The sequence below is a fragment of the Lagenorhynchus albirostris genome, chromosome X (genome assembly GCF_949774975.1).
Source record: "Lagenorhynchus albirostris chromosome X, mLagAlb1.1, whole genome shotgun sequence".
In the NCBI taxonomy this organism is placed as follows: Eukaryota; Metazoa; Chordata; class Mammalia; order Artiodactyla; family Delphinidae; genus Lagenorhynchus; species Lagenorhynchus albirostris.
Genome location: NC_083116.1, coordinates 39,681,094 through 39,706,742, shown reverse-complemented (window position 1 = coordinate 39,706,742; position 25,649 = coordinate 39,681,094). Strand labels below are relative to the sequence as shown.

The following is a 25,649-nucleotide window of genomic DNA, read 5'->3' as shown; positions in this document are numbered from 1 at the left end:
ATCACACATGAGATTTCATCTCATTCCTGTGTTTCAGAATGACATGCCTGCTAAAGTTTTGGTAAGGAAGCTTCTTTATGCCTTTTCCATTTAATTGGTTTGATTCCCTGTCTACTTTTGGACAGCTTAGGTTAATATCAGAGATGTACACGACCTGGGGAATCTGCATGTGATGCCAGTTGAGCCTCAGAAAGGCAGCACGACCACAAAAGTGCCAAGCAAGAAGGCTCTGCTGGACAAGCAGTTGGAGTGAGAATAGAAACAACCGGGTCACAGGGCCGGATCCTGCATGATCCACATGACATTGGGTAAGGCTCTTCCCATCTCATGAAATAGTTCACATTAAAAACATGTTGAGAACTTGGGGTATAATTTATTTTGCTTCCTGCTTTGAAGCCATAGCATTTTAAAAGTCACACTTCATAGTACAATCATGTTAGGTTGAGAATTTGAGATACAATTCAATTTGCTCCTGGTTTTGCAGCCATAACGTTTTGTAATTAAAAGTCATAGCTTCTAGTTTTGGGGGAAATATCTCATGTATTAAAACCACTATGAAGAAATAGTGAAAGAGGCTATTCAGGTGTCTACCAGAGGTTCCAGCCAATGACCTGACTCTACAATCCTTGACACCTTTGCTAGGTTGTCATCACCACATGCTAGATAGCATAGTTACAAGTATTTCTTAAGACCTGCTTAAGGTCTCACAGCCTTCCTTGAATAGACTTCTGCATACTCTCTTGAATAAGGCTGTTGATGCTGAACCTCACTGTCTGTGTCCATGAGATCTTTGGTTGCTTTGGACAGACAGGGCAGCACTAGCAGCTTTGGAAACATTAAAGCCCAGCATTCCCTCCTAATAACCCAGTGGGATTTAAAAGGCCCAAATTATCCAGGAACACAAATAATTTTCCTGCCACTTCCAAAGCCCCTCCCACATGCATTCCGTTCTTACAGTACAACAGAAATAATAAAGATGTGATATTGGGTTTGTGCTATCATAATTCTTCTCTGTTTTCCTTCCCCTCCCCCAAAAGATGTCCATGTCTCCAACCTCCTCTGTCTGTTATGCACTACTTATTTTTCTGATTCGTATCTTGCCTCCATCCTCATTGTCCATGTTCTTTCTGCTTAAGAGGGTGAACTTCTTATCTGATCCCTTTTCTTTTTTGCCTTATTTCAGTCTAATCCAGTTATCGCCCATTGAAAACACTTTAGTCGAGCTACTTTGTGAAGTTTCAGAGGATAAGAAGAGGCTACAGCAGGTGAGAGCCGTTTACTAACCCTAATGCAATAAAGTTAAGGGCTCTTCATAAATACTGATTTTCTAGAAAACCAGGCAACTAGAACCAGACCAGGGTCCTGAGGAATGTTCCAGCACATTGTGTATCTGTTGATTGAGTTCTTGTCTATATCCCAGTGCACTAACTGAACATGTGCAAATTCAGTTTCCCTGTGGTTAAATTAGGACTTCTTTTCCCCCTTTTCCCTCCTTCCTGTCTCATCCATCTCTCACTACACCTTAGACAGCTACTAAACTATTTTTTTATTATTTGTACCGTTAAATGTGGTTTAACCCTAGGTTAATGTCAGAGATGCTTGTGAGTCATGCATGTTTCTTAACTGTGCTATCTAGTATGGGGACATGACAAGTTAGCATAGTTATCAAGGATTTGAAATTTTTCTCTCCACTGAGCTAGTAAAGGTCTCAAACCCACAGCTGTCTGCCTGCCTGCCTGCCTGTTTGAACACGTCAAAAACGTAACTCTGTCATAATGCCTCTGTGACAAAACCCAAGGCTAGACATTGGGTTCTACAGACAGAAATCCATATCTCCTCACCAAAGAAATTTTAATGTCCTTTACTCAGATTGGTTAACAGAATAATTTTGATCCAGCCTGACCCTTCTGCTATATGTGTCTGGAAGAATGATGGCTTCTTTCTTTAGAGACCCTCATGCAGACAGTTTTCTTTCTTTGTGTTTGTTAATCACAGGAAGAGCTGTGTCATACTGCAGCTCTGTTTCTCTAAGGTGAATTAGTCAGAGGTGGCAAGAGACAGGAGTTGTGTTTACTTGTTCACTGTGACGATGGATGGGGTTGTGAGGGCCTTACCAACTTTACCTACACTTTATAATTTTTTGTGTTTGAATTAGCATAACATTATCTTAAGAGAACTAACCCTCAGAACGATCCACTGGCAGTATGTAGGTTTTGGCACTTCCTGGGAAACAACACCCCTAGGTTAAAGGCAATAAAACTCTAAATTTAACTCTTAATTTCTTGAATATTTTGTGAACAAAAAAGCTCAATAAAAGAGGATATTGAATTAGAAATTGCAAACAACAAAAGCACAAGAACAAGAAGTTGCCAATTGTAAATGAGGATAGGATGAAATGGGCATTTCCCTGCGTAACAAATTATTTTCAGTCGTTGTACTGCCAGGACCCTGCAACACAAAAGAGACAGATCGTAACTACTCTATGGCTAAGTGAAACTATAATGAAGATATGGTCAGTGCAAGAGCATAGTGCAGAAATATATTTTTTAATTTGTGTGAGAGGTGGAGAGTTATAGATAAGTATGGTAATTATTGAAAATTATTGTGGTTCACCAGTGTGTTCACCAGGAAGGACATAGGTTGACACTCACTGGAGGTTACATTGACTAATTCCCCTACAATCTGAAGGTGAATGACATCATCCTTGGTTCTACTCAAGAGACAGGATTCCAAGCCCAGGAGGCAATGAGTACTGGTGGAGAGAGAACACATCTTTCTGTTTGGGATTCTGATAAGACTTTGGCTTTGATTTTGTTTTGCCGTCTTCCCAGCTTTGTGACCTTGCTCGTGAGCAAGAGTGCCCATTTCCTCACTCTCTTGTCAACTCTCCATTGTATCATTTTTTGGCCTCATTATAAGTCAAATTAGGTAGAAAAGTGAAATCTCATTGCTGTCTATGTTTGCATCTCTTTATTAGGGGAGGTGAGTACCTTTATGGATTGTTTAGTTTTAATTTTTATTTTGGATGTTTGGGTTTTGAGGACCCCCACTGAATAGCACCTCCTTTTCTACACTGAACAAATTGAACAAACTGATATAAAACAAATGAAGTTGCAGATGGAAGCCTAAACGTCAGCTTTAGTACAAGGTGAAGGTAAGTTGCAGGGCATTGATTATTGTGAGTCAAGCGGACTTTAAAACAACAAATTTTAACAATTTTACCAAACAGCCTGGAGGTTTGCAACTGTACAAGAAGGACAGAGATACCCTTGCAGAGATGTAGTTGCACTGCATGAGCTTGCTCACAGGAAAGTAAATGTTGGGAGGGGGTAAGAATTTTTCCCTCAGAATATTGTGAATTGTCTATTTTTGTCCCTTGCTCATTTTTTTACCTCACTTTTTTTCCTTATTAATTTGTAAGAGCTACTTTAGAGCTGTTTCTTGAATGAAAAACAGTTTGTCAAGTTTATTCTTATGTTTTCAACTTTGCTTTATAGTGTTTTTTACCATAAGTAGTTCTTTTTTCAGTTTTAGTATATTCAGTTACATATCTCTCATATCTCTCTTCATTAAGGATTTTGGTTGATGTTTTGTGTTTTAAAAAATGACTTTACTTGAAAAAAACTTAAACTTTCTGAAGGATGAAGGAGACAAACTGAGTACAAAAGAGACATATCATGTCCCAGGGCCAGAAGAATTAAAATTGTAGAGATTTAATTCTCCACAAAATAGTGTATTAATTCACTGCAATCACAACAAGGACTTTTGTGTAGTCTTTTAGTGGACCTTGACCAGCTGAGTCTTAAAATAATTTGTAGAAATGTTACCAGAAAAGGCAAGAAAAATATGTAAGAGATATTTTCAACTGGGTCTTTACTGTATGATAAAGAGATTTGCTATTTCTCTACAGGAAATCACCTACCCCTGTGGTTTGAATGGAAATGAAAGAGACACATGTTGCCATTTCTCTTTAAAGTCCTTTAAAAATGAACGTTTTTCCCCTTTAAGTGAATTTCAGTTTACTTGGCGATTCTCCTCCCTCTAATTGAGGGAAAGGCCCCCTGCTTTCCCCATCACAGGGAGGGGGCGGAGCATCCTCTGAGAAGCTTGGATGTGAGCTGTGCCTGGCCACTCTTGGGGGAGGGGCTATATTTCACGAGGCTGCAGCTGACAAGAAGCTTCAAGGTAATGGCTGTCTTAAAGCTAGTTTTTTTCTGGGAATTTCTTTCGGCTTTAGTGTTACGGTGAAAAAAATAGAGACTGTTGCCTGGGAGAGGTGGGAATAGAATATAGTGTGGGGGAAATTCCTGTTACTGTGACAGAATCAGTCCCCTGGAAAATTCAGTTTCTCCCGATATTTTTTGAAGTCCACAGTGTGGGAATGGGCGATCAGATTACAGCATCTAAATTAAGACTTAAGTGAGGCATGCTGTTCATGTTAATTGTTTACATGGCATTCCATGTTTCTATCTTCGTTACAGATTTTATTATATTTAAACATTTATTATTCTACAAAACATAACTGATAGAAAAATGTAACCATAAAAAGTGCTTGGCACATACAACCACAAATATAAATGTACAACGAACGTGGAAGGGATTCAGATATGCTGTTGAGTGATAACATTTGTAAAAAAATATGTGCATTTTTCTTACAGAGGGAACTAGATTCCCATGTTAATAGTCAGCATCTCTGGAGTGTTCAGACTTCTGGGGATTTCAAAATATATTTTAACCAGTTTTCAGCATTTTTAGAACTGTTTTATTCCATGATAATTTTTATAATTAGTAGAGCAAAATGAAGCTGAAACAAATTGTATCCATTTGGTTTTAGACACATAAGCATTCACAGACATTCAGACATACCGCTCCCCCCCACCAGTCTTTTGCCGATAGTGGAAATTTTCCTGGACCTGATCAAGCGCGTAGCCTGGTTGCTGTGTTGGCTACAGCCCTGCCTGTGTCCTCCTTGCAACTCATTCTTTCAGACCACAGGTATGGCCATGGTCAGCAATAACAATTTTTCTATATCTTTTAAGTTTAAGAGTGAGACAGAGAGAGGATTTGGTTTATTTCTACTAGCAGTTTTAAAAATATTATGTGACGTGGTGCATCCATACAACTACAATTGAACGTTAAATAGCTGACGAAAGTATGAAAATGTCGCGATTTGAAAAGATGTCTGAGAAGTAGTACTAGCTGAAAAATGCAAATTGAAGAATGGCAAACACCATATTAGGTCATTTAAAGATAGAGGACTGTGTTAATACAATATGTGTAACAACATCAGAAAAAATAGAAGGGTACCTACACTAAATGGGATTACTTGTATAGTGTGAGAGGACAGTCCTTACTATCTCTATTTTAAAATGATTCTTAACGCATATTTAGTCATTTCCTAACAATATCAGAAAAAAGTTTGAGGTAAAATGTTACAAATTAGGGGGAAATTACATTTGAAGTGATTGAAACAAAGTCACATTGAAAATACTTATCAATATGGAAAAACTTTCAAACTGTGCGCTTGAGCACGGTAAAAAGCTGGTTTGAAGTTATATGTATCATGTATATATGTAAAGAAAAATATTGAAAGATACTCAGGAAATAATAATATTGATCATTTTTCCAGAATTATACTTTCTTTTTAAAAATCGTATCTTTTCAATTTTCAGTAAGCATGCAATTTTTTGTCAGACCCTTGCAGCTAAAGACATTAGCATTCCATTTTTTGTGTGATGCATAACAAAACTCTAAATTTGAGTATGGTATATTCTAGAAGCCTGAGAAAATTGCTGGCTTGCCAGGATGTAAGATCCCACCCGTCTCCCTTAAGAAGGATCTAGTATTAACGGGATGCAGCTCTGGTACTGGTCACAAGATGGCGCTTGTAGGGTTTTCCATGTTTTCTCTAGGCAACTATTTTTATGAAGTAAGGAAACAATGCCATGAAATGTACTTTATGTTAGCAGACTATCAGACAACATGTAGAATGTGATTGTAGTTCCATTGAAAAAATTGTACATGCCTAGAAAAAAAAAGCCCTATATGAGGACTGATGTGGGGACCCAAACAGAAACATTTTGAAAACAAAGCTACACAGATTTGGCCTATAGAAGAAACAAGTCAATTGTTATTTCCCTTCTTTCCAGTCCCCAAAGCATACTTTTCACTAGAGGGATGATTTTAGCATGAACCTAATAACATAACTGTGTCACAAAGAACATTTCAAATAACATGAACAAGAAGGAAAATAAGGCAGCTACATCACACATGAGATTTCATCTAATTCCTGTGTTTCAGAATGATATTCCTGCTAAAGTTTTGGTAGGGAAGCTTCTTTACGCCTTTTCCATTTAATTGGTTTGATTCCCTGTCTACTTTTGGACAGCTTAGATTAATATCAGAGATGTACACGACCTGGGGAATCTGCATGTGATGCCAGTTGAGCCTCAGAAAGGCAGCACGACCACAAAAGTGCCGAGCAGGGAGAAGGCTCTGCTGGACAAGCAGTTGGAGTGAGAATAAAAACAACCGGGTCACAGGGCCAGATCCTGCACAATCCATGTGACATTGGGTAAGACTCTTCCCGTCTCATGTTAAAACATGGTTAAATTGAGAATATGGAGTGCAATTTGTTTTTTTATTTTTTGGAAAAGATGAATTTACTTTTATTTAACATCTTTATTGGAGTATGATTGCTTTACAATGGTGTGTTAGTTTCTGCTTTATAACAAAGTGAATCAGCTATACATATACATATATCCCCATATCTCCTCCCTCTTGGGAGGGAGATGCAATTTGTTTCGATTCTGGTCCAGTGACCATACTTTTTAAATGAAAACCACGGATTCTAAGCAGAAAAGAATTAAATGTGTTAAGCTCCTATGAAGAAATAATACAGAAGACACAGGACGCAGCCCCAGTCCAGGTCGCACTGCCCTTCTGTGCCCCAAGGCCCTCACTGGCCATCTAAGGAGAGCCACTGGCCGTGATCGCCACTTGGTAGTATGTTTCTGTACTTTGAAGATACAGCAGAAATCTTCTTTAAAAAAAAAAGAAGTTATGCAAATGAGTATGATGATGTCTACTTTTGGAAGACTTGCAGGTCCCAGCCAACTGCCTGACTCTCAATAAATCCTTGAAAACTACCCTATCCGGAGGGAGACGCAAGAGGGAAGAGATATGGGAACACATGTATATGTATAACTGATCCACTTTGTTATAAAGCAGAAACTAACACACCATTGTAAAGCAATTATACTCCAATAAAGATGTAAAAAAAAAACTACCCTATCCAATAAGTAGCCATGACAGCCATTCCAAATATCTGACTCCTAAGCTCATCCTCTTAATGAGGTCATTGTGTTGTTGTCTGAATCCAAGAGACACAAACCCCAGTATCTGTGTCTTGCTGCCTAGAAAGGGCAGCACTGAAACTTTAAAAGTTTAAAAGATCACCCTAGAATTACCCTCAGGAGGCCCCAAAATACCAAAACACCCAGTAATAGCAATGGTGCCCCTGATGCATTTCATTCCTCAACACTCCCCTTTCTGAAGCTCCCACCATACACACGCTCATTCATTCCTTATATTTAATAGCTATAATAGGCCTACATACAGGGGCATTATAGAACTATTTCTCTTTCCTTGTACATATATATATTTGTGTGTGTGTGTGTGTGTGGTAGGCGGGCCTCTCCCTGTTGTGGCCTCTCCCATTGCGGAGCACAGGCTCTGGATGCGCAGGCTCAGCGGCCATGGCTCACGGGCCCAGCCACTCCATGGCATGTGGGATCTTCCCAGACCGGGGCATGAACCCGTGTCCCCTGCATCGGCAGGCGGACTCTCAACCACTGCGCCACCAGGGAAGCCCTCTTTTCTTGTATTTTTAAATATATTTCCCCAACCACAGTATGTTTCTTTGGTGCCCAGTATTTATTCATCTTTTTGCCTGTCTTCTCCATTTTTATTTTCCACCTTTCTTCTCCTTTGACAGAGAAATCCCTTTGCTTATTCTCTTTTCTCTTTCCCATTTCTTTGAGTATTGCTCATTCAGAATTGTTTATTCAAGCTTCCTTGCAAGTTTTCAGGAGGATATGTATGAGCACAGAAGGGGGAAACTGCTTAGTAGCCCTAAGGCAAATAGATGCCTGTAAAATCACTGTGTTTGTGGTTAACCAGGCAGTCATATACAGACCAATGACCTAAGGATTTTTCTAGATGATTTGGAGTTCACTGGTTGATTCCCAGTCTATATCTAGATGTACCAATCAATCACATGCACATTCACATCTTCAATGGCTCATTTTGAAATCTTTTCTTCTTTTCCCCTTCCTTCTTATGTTCATATCTACTCCTTGCTACACGCTTAGACTGTTACTGAACTTTTAAAAATTATTTTAACCTTGTAATATATTTTGATATCTGGTAGCTCCAGTGGTCCCTTTAGTGAGCTATTAAAGTTAGAACTGAGTCAGAAACCCATGTCTGAATATCTGTTTGAGGACTTCTAACACATAACAAGCTTGGCATAAAGTTTGTCTGAGAAATTCTGAAATTCAGACAGTATATGTTTAACAGTCTCTCATATTTCCTCACTAAAGAACTGATAAGTACCTTTATTCAGAGTGCTCACAGGAATAATTTTGGTCCAGCGTGGATCTTTCTTTTCCTCTGGGTGTCTCAGAAGCTGGTGGGGGTGGAGGGTGCAGTGAGAAAGGGATTCCCTTTATCTTTAAATTCCCCAAGGCAGATACAGTGAAGGTCTTTCTCTGCTTGATGATCCTCTGAAGAACACTACAACCTAGTCTATCTACTTGAATACTCAGAGTGTAATAAAATTTTATTTTTTTATTTTTAAGTTTATTCTTTTTTATAAATTTATTTATTTTACTTATTTATTTTTGGCTGTGTTGGGTCTTCGTTGCTGTGCATGGGCTTTCTCTAGTTGCAGCGAGCGGGGGCTACTCTTCGTTGCAGTGCGCAGGCTTCTCATTGCGGTGGCTTCTCTTGTTGCGGAGCATGGGCTCTAGGCACGCAGGCTTCAGTAGTTGCAGCACATGGGCTCAGTAGTTGTGGCTCGCGGGCTCTAGAGTACAGGCCCAGTAGTTGTGGCACACAGGCTTAGTTGCTCCGTGGCATGTGGGAGCCTCCTGGACCAGGGCTTGAACCTGTGTCCCCTGCATTGGCAGGCGGATTCTCAACCACTGCGCCACCAGGGAAGCCCTGTAATAAAGTTTTATTTGCTATGTGCTGTGATGATGACGTTGTGGGGTCCTCATCAACCTTCCTTTCATTTTATTTCTTTTAATGTTTCCCATTCCATCATCCTGACTCTTGAATTCCTAGCAGCTTCATCCATGGACACTGTGTAGGTTTTAGCATTACTTGGGAAATACAAAAATCTCCAAATATGGCAGGTTTATCTTCTTGTGACCTCTAGGTCACTGGTTGGTTGGTTGTTGTTGTTTTTTCTTTTTTCCCAATCATGTTTACATGCATTTGACCAGAGATCATTGTGTCCCTTTGGCCCTGGCAGTGATTCACTATCTGGCTTGCCTTTTTCTTACCTGGAATGCTCATCCTTCGCAAGTTTTCTTCTGATACTCTTCTGCTTTAGGTGGGCTGACATTCGGCCAGTGAACATTAATAATAAGATCTTAACTTTGTTTACAGGCAGTTTCAACTGTTTGTGCCTGTGCCTTAGGGGTCATTGAATATTTCGAATATCCATTAAGAATCTAAAATTTCTTTCTTTAACTATGCTTATGGCCCCCTTGTAGTTTTTGGGAGTATTCTAAATGGACCATTTCTACTCTTTTATATGGCCCTTATACACTAAAAATATTGACATTTGTTTATTCTATAACCATTCTGTATCTCTTATGTTATTTGGCTTCTACTTTCTTACTGGGGACATATTCTTAACCAGATCTCTGTCTCCAGATTATAGCGCTTTGACTTCTGCTCCTTCCTGTCCTTCTACTCATAAGGTTGAATGGCACGCATCAAAAGTCAGGTTCTGGGGCTTCCCTGGTGGCGCAGTGGTTGAGAGTCCGCCTGCCGATGCAGGGGACATGGGTTCGTGCCCCGGTCCGGGAGGATCCCACATGCCACGGAGCGGCTGGGCCCGTGAGCCATGGCCACTGAGCCTGCGCATCCGGAGCCTGTGCTCCGCAATGGGAGAGGCCACAACACTGAGAGGCCCATGTACCGCAAAAAAAAAAAAGTCAGGTTCTTAGGTGCCCCCCGCAACATTTTTAAAACAAATTCAGAAGTAGAAGTTAATAAAAGTTAGTTAAAACATGGAAGCAACCTAAATGTCCATCACCAGAGGAATGGATAAAAAAGATGTGGTACATATATACAATTGAATACTACTCAGCCATAAAAAAGAACAAAATAATGCCATTTTCAACAACGTGGATGGACCTAGAGATGGTCATACTGAATGAAATAAGTCAGACAGAGGAAGACAAGTGTCATATGATATCACTTATATGTAGAATCTAAAAAAAGATACAGATGAACTTATTTACAAAACAGAAACAGACTCACAGACACAGAAAACAAATTTATGGTTACCAAAGGGGAAAGGTGGGGGGAAGGGGTTAATTAGGAGTTTGGGATTAACATATACATACTACTATATATAAAATAGGTAATCAACAAGGATCTACTGTATAGCACAGGTAACTCTACTCAATATTCTGTAATAACCTATATGGGGAAAGAATCTGAAATAGAATGGATATATGTGTATGTATAACTGAATCACTTTACTATACACCTGAAACTAATACAACATTGTAAATCAACTATACTCCAATATAAAATAAAAATTAAAAAAATAAAGATGCTAAGCATAACAAAAAATTTATAAAGAAGTTAAACAAATTGAATATCTAATATATTCTTTGCACACTCCAGAGGATATTTTTACACATACCAGTGGAACTCACAACCTCCTTTGGCAATCATTGGCCAAAAGTAGAAACAAAATTCCTGTTTGTATCCCCATTACTCTACTGTAAAATTTCAACTTCTTAGATAGGTCATATTCTGATTGGATGCCTGTTTAAGACTTAGGTTTATTAAGGTATAATTTACATAGAGTTAAATTCACTCTTTTAGGTATATAATTTTATGAGTTTTGACAAACATATACAGTCATGTAATAACCAGTACAGTCAAGGTATAGAATATTTCCATAACTCCAAAATGTTCCTTCTTGCCTGACTGTAGTCAGTACTCTCTCTCAACCCCAATTCCTAGCAACCACTGGTCTGATTCCTGTCCCTATAGTTTTTCATTTTCCAGAATGTCATATAAATGGAATCATACAATATCTAGCCTTTTGCCCCTGGCTTCTTTCACTTAGCGTAACATTTCTGATATTTACCCATGTTGGTGCATGTATTAGTAGTTTATTCTTTATTATAGCTTACAGGTATTCTGTTATTTACAATTCTGTATCCACTCACCAGTAGATTTATAGTTTATGCTGATTATGATTAAAGTTGTTATAAACATTCCAGAACAGATCTTTGTACATGAGTTTCATTTCTCTTGGGTAAGTACCCAAGGAATGGGATATCTGGGTTTTTGGTAAGTGTATGTCTATATTAGAAACTGCCAAACTGTTTTCTAAAGTAGCTGTGATGTTTTGTATTTCCACCAATAATGTATAAGTTCCAGTAGCTCTGCATCATTGCAAGCAGTTGATATTGTCAGATTTTTTTCTCTTTTTAATATTAGCCATTTTTATAAAGGTGTTAGTGGTGTCTCATTGTAGTTTTACTCACATATCTTTAATTACTAATAGTGATGAGCATTATTTAATGTGTTCAATTGATGTTTATATATTTTCTTTGATGCAGATCTATTTAAATTAGTTGTCTATTTTTTAAATTGGGCTGTTAATCTTATTATTGAATTGTAAGAGTTCTTTATATATTCTGGATACAATTTTTTAAATCAGATACTTGTTTTGCAAATAAATTCTCCCACTCCGGATTTTCATTTTATTTTTTGAAGAGCAGAAGTTTTCAAGTCAAATTTATGAAATTTTTTTATAGTCCATGCTTTTTGTGTTCTAATAAATCTTTGCCTAAATGAAAGTCTCAAAGATTTTCTACATTGTTTTCTTCTAGGAATTTCATAGTTTTTGCTTTTACATTTAAGTTAGTAATTCATTTTGAGTTAATTTTTGTATATGATCTTATCTAAGGGTTCAGAGTGAATATTTTTGCATATAATGTCCAATTTTTCCAGCACTATTTGTTGAAAAGACCATTATTTCTCCATTTAATTACCATTGTCAGAAATCTGTAGACCATATTTGCTGGTCTATTTGTATTTTATTTATCTATATGTCTATCCTGTGCCAAATAATACACTATTTTGATTACTATAGTCTTGATATCAGGTAGCGTGAGTCTTCCAACTTTGTATTTCCTTCTCAAAATTGTTCTGGCTGTTCTACTAGTTCCTTTGCTTTTCCATATACATTTTAGAGTTACCTTCTCAATTTCTACAGAAATCCTGCTGGGATTTTGATTGAGATTGCAATGATTCTATAGATATGTTTGGGGAGAAGTTACATCCTAAAAATAGTTCATCTCTCAGTCAGTGAACTTGATGTATTTCTCCATTTATTCAGCTCTTCCTTAATTTCTCTCACCATTTTTTTTGAAGTCCTCAGCATGGAAATCATGCACATATTTGTTAGATGTATTCTAACAGTATTTCCTGGGTTTTGATGATATAATAAATGGTACTTTGCTAAACTTCGACTTCCAAATTTTATTATATAGAAACAAATTATGTTAGCCTTATATGCAATTATACTGATAAACTTACGTATTAGGTCTCGTAGCTTTTTTTTCTATTGGTAAATTCATTGGGATTTTCTGCATAGATCATCATGTTGTCTGCAATTAAAAACAGTTTTATTTCTTCCTTTCCAATCTGCATGGTTTTAATTTATTTTTCAGGTGTTATTTATTGGTTAGGACCTCCAGTATAATGTTGAATAGAAGTGGTGAAAGCAGACACCCATGCCTTGTTCCTGATTTTAGGTGAAAAGCATTCCATGTTTCACCATTAAGTGTGATTTTAACTTTAGGTTTTATATAGATAACCTTGATCAGGTTGATTGAGATCCCTTTAAATCCTAGTTTGCCAAACATTTTTATCATGAATGTCTGTGGAATTATGTCAAATGCTTTTTCCGCATCAATTGAGATGTTCTCTATTTTCTTCTTTATTTAGTCTGTGATATGGTGAGTTACATTGATTGATTGACAAATACATAACCATCCTTAAACTTCCAGGATAAACACCATTTATTCATAATATTTTATCCTTTTTCTATACCATTGGATTTTTTCTGTATCATTTTCTGTAATTCTATATCATTTCTGTATCATTGGATTTGTTTCTGAGGCATATTGATCTGTAATTTTCTTCACTTGTTATATTTTTTTTCTAGTATGAGGTTAATGCTGCATCATAAAATACGTTGGAGATTGTGTCCTCCTTTTCTCACTTCATTATCATCTGGCTTGCATAACAAACTTTATTTTGCTTAGAGTGCAGCCTGAATGCCAGAGGATTTTTCCCAATGGTCTTTCTCCATCCTAAATTTTCAGCAGTCCCTTTACACCTGTGCCACTGGTTGGGGAGCGTGGTGTCTCTCTTCATGCTCTTGCCTGTTTTGCAGCAGTGGGCCTCTGTTATTAGGTGCTAGGTTCGTGGTGAGGCAAGGAGTGTTCTCTGTTTTTCTGTCTAACCTCAACCTTAGAGAGGCACTATGTACCTAGACCTGATGGTTGCACTTTCTCAGCATTCTTTCCTCCGAATGTCAGCTAGCCTCTGATTTACATCTGGGGTTGACCTTTGGTGGGAGATATATTCTTGCCCCTTCCTCAGCAGTAGCTCACCACTGCTTTTTACTCATATAGGATCCTGGACTCAAAGGTTTACTGCTCCTTCTCAAGGGCAGAGGTTTTTTGCTTTTACTGCTCCCCGGTAGCTATGGATTTCTGCCTTTGTCTTGGGGATGGGAGGGTTTCCTATCTTCCCCTCCCCAGGAAGGTGGCGTCTGCTTTTCCCCTAGTGACTTAAGGCTTTTGCTTCCCATGATTGAAGGGTTTGAATTAGTGTGTGGGGCTACGTGTCTGTCCGCCAGCAACAGCTGATTGCCTCCTGCATACCTGAACACTGACATGGGTTCTTTTTGGTCTTCTGCGTTGTCCCCAGTCATGTTTATGTGCTTCTGGTTAAGGACTGTGAAAAATAGCAGTGAGCGTATAGGTGTCTTGGATGCCACATATTCCAAACTACTGACACACTAGCCCATTAAAAGTTTAAGAATTTAAAAATTCATTAAGCTTTCAGCTGATTTTTTTTTTTACCTGCTTGTGTGACAGCTACTTCTGTCTCCATGCTTTGCCAAAGGGGCTGGTTACCCTTTGGAATTCGTTTTACCTCAGTTCTGTGATGAGCTCAAGGGATATTATAGTTTTGTAGATTATTTAGATTTTTGTCATTAAGTTATGGGTGGCATTCTCTTACAGCTTTTTATATCCTAATTTGAAATGGAACTCATGCTTTCTAATAATATATGTATGGGTGTTATTTTTTGTTTTCTTTGTTATTAAATGTGCTTTAGGAAGAAGCTGAATATTTCTAAAGCATACTTACAAGAGTTGATTTTTATATACTAGTTATTAAATTTTTCCATTTAATTTTTTTTAATTATTGTACATTAAAATCATACTTTAAAGTATCATATATAATATATGACTTTTTGTATATACTTCTTTGGATTTTACACGTATAAATTCATATAATCACTATCACAGTCAGGATATGGAAGATTCCATCACCCCAACAACTTCCTGTGCTATCCCTGTATAGGCACACCCTCTCCCTACCTATAACCCCTAGCAGCCACTGATCATGTCACTATACTTTTCTCTTTTTGAAAATGTCACATAAATGTAATCATACAGTATTGTGGTAGACACACCCTAGGTGGCCAACTCCCTTGTGTAGTTCCCTCCCCTTAGGTATGGACAGAACCTGTGACTTGCTTCCAATCAATAGAATTTGGCAAAAGTGATGGGATGTCACTCCAATAATTATGTTATAAAAGACTAATTTATGTTAAATTAGATACAGGATTCTCTTTTAAGTTGAAGTGACTCCCAGTACATAACTATTTCAAATTCATTAATTCACCATTCATCCAGCCCACATTTTTAGAGCATTTTTCATTTGTGATGAGGTAGGTTCAGTGTGTTTTAATGATTAAAAGCATGGACTCTGGAGTCGAAGTACAGGATTCAAATCCCATATGCCCAGTAGTCCCTAGATATCCTTGTAAAAGTTAATTAACCTCTCTAATGCCTCATCTGCAAAGTGGTAATATTCAGAATACCCACCTAACAAGATTTTGTGAGAATCGAGGGAGATGGTGTATTAGTAAACTAATACTTGGTCAAAGAGAATTACTATCTGCTCCTGATTAATTCAGAACCCAGTTCAACATCTAGAAATACACATGCTTAACAAATGTTTGTTGAATTGACAGCATTCAATGTATAATCCAGTTTGAATTCCAGAATGGGAGATGTAAAGAGACACAAGATATTATGGGTTGTGAAGACCTCAGTTCTAGGGTCCTCCCAAACTTAGGATGATGTTGGGTATCCTTCTGCCAGAGCAGCCAAAGCCTTAGTTTTCAGTGGCTGGTGTCTACTTTATTTTTTTTGTTTGTTTAGAAAACACCTTAATTAGTCTTGATTAGGTATCTATGGAAACAACTCTATACTAGCAACTCATACTAATATAGCAACTATATTAGCAACTCAGAATACATAATCTTTTTTTTGTTACAGGTGTACAATATAGTGGTTCACAATTTTTAAAGGTTATACTCCTATTTATAGTTATTATGAAATATTGGCTATATTCCCTGTGTTGTACAATATATCCTTGTAGCTTATTTTATACATAGTAGTTTGTACCTCATAAGCCCCTACCCCTATATTGTCCCTCCCCTCTTCCCTCTCTCCACTGGTAAGCATTACTTTGTTCTCTGTATCTGTGAGTCTGTTTCATTTTTGTTATAGTCACTAGTTTGTGGTATTTTTTAGATCCCACATATGTGATATTATGCTAAGTGTCTTTCAGTTAGCATAATACCCTCCAAGTCCATCCATGTTACTGCAAATGGGAAAATTTCGTTCTTTTTTTATGGCTGAGTAGTATTCCATTGTATATACATACGGCGATGTATAGATATTATTATATCTATAATTATTATCTACATTAAGATGATAGTAGTAGTAGTAGTAGCATTAATTATTTTTGGGTATCATTCCTCTCCTCCTCCTTCTACAGAACAATGAAATATAAAATATTGTCCAAGGAATTAATCTTTTACTTTGCATTTTGTTTGGAAAATGGTGTGGTGGTGTAGTATTTCCTGATTTATGTGCAATATAGAAAATAGACAAAATAAACACAGCAAAGTATAATTTTAATGTAATGACCATATTTTATGTGCATTTGGTTTTTCCCAAACATGTGAAATAAGAAGAGAGAAAGAAATATTACATTATAAAATATATAATTGAATGTATCTCTTCATTTAAATAAATCCATATTTACACTAGCTTGATAATCTTCTTTAAATTAGGTAATAATACTTTGAAAGTTTGGAAAGATTAATTATATAATAAGAAAATTATTTTTGTTGCTGATTATATATAAGATCAACTTTTTTTATTATATAATAAAAACTTTTACATATATATGTTTATTTTATATATAAGTTTTTATATAAAATAAATAAATTTATATATAAATAAGATATATAAAATAAATTTATTTATAAATATTTTATACATAAATATATATATTACATATTATATAATACAGAGACCAAATAAAACACTTCATTCCATATATCTTCATTTCCAAAATTACCACTAGCAATATTTAAAATTGACTTTCTAAATTAAAGCAGAAATCTAAATTTTAATTTAACACAGGAGAATTTTTTTTTTTTTGCGGTATGCGGGCCTCTCACTGTTGTGGCTTCTCCCGTTGTGGAGCACAGGCTCCGGACGCGCAGGCTCAGCAGCCATGGCTCACGGGCCCAGCCGCTCCGCGGCATATGGGATTTTCCCTGACCGGGGCACGAACGCGTGTCCCCTGCATCGGCAGGCAGACTCTCAACCACTGCGCCACCAGGGAAACCCCTACACAGGAGCATTTTAACTAATAGAATGTGCAAGATATATTTCAGACATACAAATACATGTGAATTTTTGAAAGTTAACTTCCCCCACATTGAATTGTGTGAGTGAAAAATACCAATAAAATATAAGAAGAAGTAATTGCCATTTATTGATGAGGGTATATGAAATGGGTGCTTTCCTGCCTAATGAGTGATTTTCAGCCTCTGACAGAAATATCTGTGTTCATGAAGACGTCTCTGGAAATTTCTGAAGCATTTAAGAGAAGAACTAAATAAAAGGAGAGACATACCATGGCCTGGAAACATAAAAAAAATTATAAAGAAGTCATTTTCCCCAAAATGATGTGCAGTTTTAGTGCAATCCCAGTCAAGATCCTTAGTGAACTATTTTAATGAAGCATGACCAGCTGGGTTTTAAATTTACCTACCAAGGTAAGGTGCAGAGAAGGCAAGGAAAAAATATAAAATAGTTTAAATTAGTTTTTTTTAATAAAGTGATTTGCAACCTCTTTTTTTCAAGAAATCAACACCCTAAGGGAAACTAAACAGACACTTGTTGCCAATTCACTTTCAAGTTCTTTAAAAAGGAACATTTCTACCCTTTAACACTTCAGCAGTTTAACTGGGCAATTCTCCCTCCCATAATTCAGGGAAGGACCGTCTGTCTTCATCACAGGGAGGGGGCGGAGCATTCTCTGAGAAGCTTGGGAGTGAGCTGCGCCTGACCAGTCTTGGGGGAGGAGCTGCATTTCACCAGGCTGCAGCTGACAAGAAGCTTCCAGGTAATGGCTGTCTTAAAGCTAGTTATTTTATAGGGATTTCTCAGGACCCTACAATGAAGATGAGAAAAATAGGGACAGTGGTCTTAGAGTGGTGGGATAAGTGTGTGGTTTTGAGATAATTGCTGGCATTTTGAAAGAATTAATCCTTTGGAATTTTTGTATCTCCCAGTGCTTTAAAAGTCCACAGTGGGAGAAGGGGTGATCAGATTACAGCCTCTATATTAAGACCTCAGTGCAGCACGGGCGTTCATGCTAATTTATTGACTTGGCATTCGATGTTTATATTGCTAGACATTCTGTTACTGTTTGAATTTTTAAGCATTTATTAATTTACACAGAAAATGATGGATAAAAATATATGACAGCGTGGAGGGAAATACTTCTATAATTTGATTGACACATAGACTATGTGTGTGTCACCTGTACATGAGCGTGGAAAGGGGAACAAGTATGTATTTGAGTGAAGACACTTGCACATATATATGCATGTATATATGTGTGATATTTTTTAAAAATCTGGGAGAAAATAAGCTCCCATGTTAGCATTTCTGGATGGTCAAGTTACTATTTTAATATTCTTTCTTAGCCTATGTCACCATCTTTAGAGTAAATTTCCCCATGATTAATTTTATAATCATGAAAGAAAAATGAAGCTGAAACAGCATATCCAATTTGCTTCAAACACATAAGCATTCATAGACACACATAGACATGCAGACATACCCCCCCCAGTCTTTTGCCGATAGTGGAAATTTTCCTGGACCTGATCAAGCGTGTAGCCTGGTTGCTGTGTTGGCTACAGCCCTGCCTGTGTCCTCCTTGCAACTCATTCTTTCAGACCACAGGTATGGCCATGGTCAGCAATAACCATTTTTCTATATAGTTTAAGAGTGAGACAGAGAGAGGATTTGGCTTATTTCTACTAGCAATTTTAAAAATATTATATGGCAGTGTGCATCCATAAGTGGAATACCTATGTATCTGGAAAGTAAAAACATAATCCTTTACATGTAGAGATTTGAAATGTCTGAGAAATAAAGTGAAAAAAGCAATTTGTAGCATAGCATTTGTTATATTATCTCACTTAAAAATAAATATGTGTGTTAGTAAAACATATATATGCTACTATATAATTCATGCAACCAAATCTGGGAAAACATATCTGCCACACTATTAACAGGATTGTTTATTTGTGTAGTTGTAGAGACAGGACTAGCTTTACTGCTATTTTTAAAATATTTAAAATATTGATATATACTTACTCATTTACTTGTTTTACATCATCAGGAAAAATATTGAGATAAAATGTTCTCAAGAAAAATATTGAGACAGGACTAGCTTTACTGCTATTTTTAAAATATTTAAAATATTGATATATACTTACTCATTTACTTGTTTTACATCATCAGGAAAAATATTGAGATAAAATGTTATAAATGTGGAAAAAACCTCATTTAAAGTAATTCATAAATCATGTGGAAAATACTTATGTAGGATGATGTTCGAACTATGCTTTTAATTGAGATCTGATGTTGTTTTGAAATGATATGCATTTATCTATACATGTAAAAAACTCTGGAAAGATAGAAAATATTCAGAGTGATTATTTATATAGAGAGTTGTACTTAGTTTTGCATATATCCTTTTGCATCTTTTCAATTTTTAATAAGCTTCTGCATGTTTTATAACCAGAAACATTATAGTTGAAGACACTTTAATCTTCTTATCCTACACAATAAACCCCTTGAACTTAGAAAGTTCTAGAAGCCTGAAAAGGCTCCTGGCTGGCTAAATGTAGTTCCCACCCTTCTCATAAATAAGAAAAATCTGATAGTGATTGAGGCTCTGTGTATAGCTCCTGAGGAGGCTGCAGTTCTGCTTCTGGTCACAAGGTGGCGCTTGACAGGTTTCCTAAATTTTCTCCAGGCAACCATTTTTATGAAGGAGGCCAATAAAGCAATGAAACATATTTTGTATTAATGGACTGTGAAACAGCATGTAGAGTGTGAATAAAATTCTGTTGAAAAAAAATTATGTGTGTAAAGGATGAAAAATTCACACGGTGATTGATTTGAGGATTCAAACAAAATCTATAGTCGGGTTCATAGTAGACACAAGGCAATTGTTACTTCCCTTTCTTGTCCTAACCTCACACTTTTCCTGGGAAAGATGATTTAAACATGAACCAGATATCATAACTATATCACACAGAGAGAATTTAAAATAATAAAACCAAGGAGGACAGTAAACATCTACATCACAGATGAGATTTCATTTCATTCCTGTGTTTCAGAATGACATGCCTGCTAAAGTTTTGGTAGAGAAGTTTCTTTATGCCTTGTCCATTTGTTTGATTCCCTGTCTCCTTTTGAACAGCCTGTCTCCTTTTGGAGTGAGAATCAAGACAGACAGATCACAGGGCCTGATCTACATGACATTGGGTAAGGCTCTTCTCATTTCACAAAATATTTCACATTAAAAACACGTTGAGAACTTGGGGTATAATTTATTTTGTTTCTTTCTCTGCAGCTTTAGCATTTTTAAATTAAAAACTACATTTCATATTAAAATCATGTTAGGTTGAGAATTTGAGGTGTAATTCATTTTGCTCCCTGTTCTATAGCCATAATGTTTTGTAATTAAAAGTAATAGCTTCTCCTTTGGGGAAAGAATCTCATGTGTTAAACCACTATGAAGAATTCATGCAAGAGACTATTCAGATTTCTACATGAGGTCCTATCCAACCACTTGACTCTCAAGAGATCCTTGATAATTATCCTATCCAATATGTGAACCTGGTAGCCATTCTAAATTTTTATCTTCTAAGCTCATGCTATTAACAAGGTCATTGTGTTGTGGTCTGGGTTCAAGAGATAGAGACCCTATTATCTTTGTCTCCCTGCTTTGGGTAGACAAGGAAGCATTTATAGCTTAAAATTTATAAAGCTGTGTGTTCAGCTACAGCAGTGCTTCCAAAGAGTTCTTAGACAAGTAGCCTCAGCATCATTTGATAACTTATTAGAAGTGCAAAACATTGGATTCTGTCTAGACCTTCTGAATAAAATTCTCAGGATAGGGCATAGAAATCTAGTTTTAACAATCCTCCAGATGATTCTGATGCACACTAAGTTCAGAGTCCCGCTGCCCCAGGTATAACATTAGGGGCACAGAAGTCCGAAAATATCTAATAACATAGAGTTCCTGACACACCATCTCTGCCATCATGCACATACAGTCACTCTTTAATAATCATGTGCAATAATGAGGGTAAGTTCTTTAGTTTGGGATATTATAAAAATACTTTTCCAATTCTCATCCCACACCTTATATTATTCTGCATTTTTCTCCTCCGTCTGATGCCCCACTGAGCATTGTCCTTTCTTCTGTCTCTGCTCTATTTGCAGTTGCTCACCAACTTTGGCAAAATAATTTTATTTGCTGATACTTCTCTTCCTTTTCGTTATTTCAGTATCTTCCATATCATCCCATTCAAACAACGTGTTCAAGCATCCTTGGGAAATTCAGCTGGAGAACAGGCCACACAAGCTGTAAACCCTTTGTAATTCTTTGTAGTTTTAACAGGGGCATTGCTAAAAGTATTGTTTGTGGTAGGAACTTCCTTAGCAGTGACAAGAATAGCCAGACACCTCAATCTCTGCTAGTAAACTCTTGGCACACAAATCTAAATCATAATGGATGCCAAGTATGTCTTATGCAATTGGCAAGGCCAGCTGTGGCCAGCAAAAGTTTTGTCCAGATCTGAGGCTTCATCAAACAGTAAGAGAAAAAAGACATTTTCCCTAGAAGTTCAGATACTCTCACTAGATAAAACAATTAAAGTGGAAAGCACAGAAACAAAGATCCTCAGTAAATCTCAAGTTGAAGCTATTGCCTTCTCACTAGCAGCACAGTCAGAGGTCAGTAACCCACCTAGAGAGGAAACAGCCTATGCAAGGTCACTAAAAATGGCACTGGATATTCTGAATGAGATAACAAATTTGATTCAAGCAAGCAGTTCAGATGAGGGAGAGACCACGACACTGTCTCAAAATGTACCACAAAAGCTTTCTGATTCACCCCCTCGTAAAATGTATCGGAAGCACGAAGGAGACTTACCAAAGTGTCTTGAGGAAAATGAAAATTCAACATCCCTGTTAGTATCTTCAGAGAGTGATGATTCCCTGTATGATGATAAATCACGGGTGCATGCAGTCATTGATACTATTCCAAGTGAAATGGAAACAAAGTCATCACAAAACTTCAGCTGGCGCCACACTTTCCCTTCACTTTCAGAAGATGAGGATGAAAAGGAGAGCAAGAAAAAGATTGACATCTCAACAATTATGCCTTTGCATTCCACAATTAAAGAGGAGGATGTATATGTTAAAGATGAAAAGTTCACTCCAACTTTACAATCAGATAGCTTCACTGTGCCCAAAGCTTTGAAAGAGGAGGCACAGGACATCTGCCCAGAGGCCCCAGCTATTTCCTCTGAATGCTCTACCTTCTCAGAGAATAGTGAAGATCCTGGAGAGGGCCCCTCCAATCCATGCTCAGATACCAGCCAGAATCAACCTACTGTGGAATCAGAGATGGGTGTTGTGGCATCCCCTAGGCCTTCTTCATGGGAACACCAGGTTTCCTTTAGTGCCTCTAACCATGCCATGGATTATTCACTCCTTGTGAATAATGAAAGAAATCTTCAGAGACTGGATTTTGAGGAACTTGGGGAAGAACTTCAAGCCTCTGACAAGTCAGTTCATCTAAATTCTATTGATACTTCCATATTAGATGACAATGAGGAAGATGAAGAACTTCCACGTTTCATTTTTCATTATGAGCCACGTTCATTTGAAACAGGAATGATAGTCTGGTTTAAATATCAAAAATATCCATTTTGGCCAGCAGTGGTAAAAAGCATCAGGCGAAAAGAGAGAAAAGCAAGTGTGCTTTTTGTTGAAGCAAATATGAATCCTGAAAAGAGAGGCATTAGAGTGCCTTTTAGAAGATTAAAGAAATTTGACTGTAAAGAGAAACAAGCACTAGTAGATAAAGCCAGGGAGGACTACAGTGAAAGTATTGACTGGTGCATCTCACTGATTTGTGACTACAGAGTTAGAATAGGTTGTGGTTCTTTTGTAGGCTCTTTCCTTGAGTATTATGCTGCTGACATTAGTTATCCACTTAGGAAAGTAATCAAACAGGATACCTTCAGGAACTTATTTCCAAAGTTGCAAAATGAAAATCCTGTGGAATCAATGGTTGTGACTTCCCAGACCAAGAAAATGTCCTTCCAGAAAATTCTTCCAGACCGAATGAAGTCTGCTCGGGACCGAGCCAACAAGAACCTAGTGGACTTCATTGTGAATACAAAGGGAACAGAGAGCCATCTTTTAGCCATTTTAAAAGGCACGAAAGGGTCCAGATGGCTGAAATCATTTTTGAATGCAAATAGGTTCACACCCTGTATTGAAACATACTTTGAGGATGAAGATCAGTTGGATGAGGTGGTGAAATATTTACAAGAAATCTACAAACAAATAGATGAAAAAATGCTGACTCTGATAAGAGATGATAAAATTAAATTTATCCTGGAAGTTCTTCTGCCGGAAGCAATCATTTGTTCAATTTCTGCTGTTGATGGATTAGATTACAAGGCAGCAGAAGCAAAGTATCTAAAAGGGCCATCTCTAGGATACAGGGAAAGAGAATTATTTGATGCAAAAATCATATTCGAAAAGAGACGGAAACCATTAACAAATGAAGCTCCTTAAATCTTCTGAGAGTCCAAACCATAACAGGGAACTTCCATAGATGCTAGTTTTTAAAAAAATCTCTGAATGATTCTAACATATAAATATTTTCCAGAAATGGGAGATCTTGGGTGATGAGTTCACTTTTTCTTTGCAATCTCTAGGATCTACGACTATTCCTACATCTTCATTTCCTTTTCCTGTGCTTCTTCAAAGTCAAATTATTAACATATTTCAGCAGTTCTACTTTCCCATACATTTTTAGAATGCATAATTCCTAAATGATTTATAAGGGAAAGTGCTATTTTGTTTTTTGACATTTTTGTGTCTATGCTGTATAGTTAAATACAGTGTGCATAATCATTTTAACATTAAAGTTGCACTGGTATTAGATATTAAGCAAGATAATTAGAAAAAAGTTAAAAAGCATCAATTATATATTTTTGCTTAATTTTTATAAAATATTAGGTTTTCTCTTAAGATAGCTGAATTATTTTTCTTGCCATGCTTATTTATTTTTGGAAAAAAATATCTCTGAGATATAGAACCAAAGATAGAGATGCGTTGCTATATATTATAACTAACTACAATTGCTTTTGCAAGAAAACAATGTGGACTTCAAAAATAAAGTTAATGAATTACCAGCATGCAGTCTTTGTGTGTGTGAATAACATCTCAGCATGCAGAAAATAATTTTGGCAGCCTTGAACAAGATTGCCCATTCTACACTTCCCTGAAATTCCATGTATGGAAGTGTCTATCATTCAATAGCTGAATGGTTTCTTAAAACAGACAGGCTTTCGGCTGTCTTCATAACTGACATTGGCTGTATCTTAATATAGCCTTCTGACCACACGTGGAAGGTAGCTAGAATCATTGTATTCATGGTCTGGCTACTCTAGATGTATGAGTCCAGACTGACTGCTTAAGAGCCCATCTGGTTTGATACAAACTGTAGAAAATGCAAGCACTTTGTTCTGAGTCTTGTATCTCCAAATACATAGTCACTTGTTTCAAACCAAGCAATTTTTATCATCTGGCTTATTCATGCAGTAGTTCCAGTTGCTTTCAATAATATAAATTCCAACTGGTAAATCATTCCACACTACTAGAAAGAGTAGATGGACCAAAGTCTGTGAATTTGGAAATGGGTCACAGAAAAAGTCTCTATTTGGCAAAATATGACAATTATCCCAATGTGTTTAAAAATACACAATTGAAAGTTAAAGCCTGAAGCCAGTGAACTGTTTATTCTAACTGGAAACAAGACTTTAGTGAGAATAAATATTAAGAGAACTATTTTATTTTAAAAGTTTGATGTAAAAATAAATGCTAAGGGCTCTACATGAACCTGTCTGCATTTTTCAGAGTGAGACAGCTGTCACTCTTGGGCTTTTGTTATGTGTTCACATGGCCACGTGTTTATGTAAAAGTTGCAGAAGTTCGATGTTTTGATTTTCCATAAAACTATTATATCTTTCACCTTGGATGTCCACTTCACCATACTTCAGATTGTACAGCTACATAAGTGGTGTTTCTGCGTATATATATATATATATATATATATATATATATATATATGATTTGTTTGGAATTTTTGCTTATTGTAGTTGTCATGATTTTAATCTTGTTATACATTATCTTATAATTCTAAATAAATATTCACTTTCATGATTGATTCTGTGTTATTTTAAAAGAAACCCTTCAAAACTGTGTAAGCTTCAGATTTCACAGAACCTTCTCTGGACCCTGTCTCTTGCCTGACAAAGACCAGACTCCTTGGGCATATAGCCTGTACCAATCCACATAGTTTCCTCATGATCCTCATGATTCTGAGGATCA

At 36.8% G+C, this 25,649-nt stretch overlaps 1 protein-coding gene across 2 annotated transcripts; it reads left to right on the top strand.

The window, feature by feature from the left end:
* Positions 1-287: 287 nt before the first annotated feature.
* PWWP3B (PWWP domain containing 3B) lies at positions 288-25,392 on the top strand. Of its 2 annotated transcripts, XM_060137420.1 has the most exons (5): positions 4,168-4,185; positions 6,389-6,574; positions 17,923-18,054; positions 20,431-20,495; positions 21,524-25,392. In XM_060137420.1, the coding sequence occupies exon 5, from the start codon at positions 21,747-21,749 to the stop codon at positions 23,826-23,828; it is 2,082 nt and encodes a 693-aa protein (XP_059993403.1). In that variant the 5' UTR covers positions 4,168-4,185; positions 6,389-6,574; positions 17,923-18,054; positions 20,431-20,495; positions 21,524-21,746; the 3' UTR covers positions 23,829-25,392. The 2 variants fall into 2 exon arrangements, with proteins under 2 accessions (XP_059993404.1, XP_059993403.1); XM_060137421.1 differs by lacking the exons at positions 4,168-4,185; positions 6,389-6,574; positions 17,923-18,054; positions 20,431-20,495 and adding an exon at positions 288-308.
* Positions 25,393-25,649: the final 257 nt, after the last annotated feature.

Bases quoted from the DNA above. Each gene is read 5' to 3' on its own strand.
- PWWP3B (XM_060137421.1), top strand. From the start codon at position 21,747: ATGGATGCCAAGTATGTCTTATGCAATTGGCAAGGCCAGCTGTGGCCA.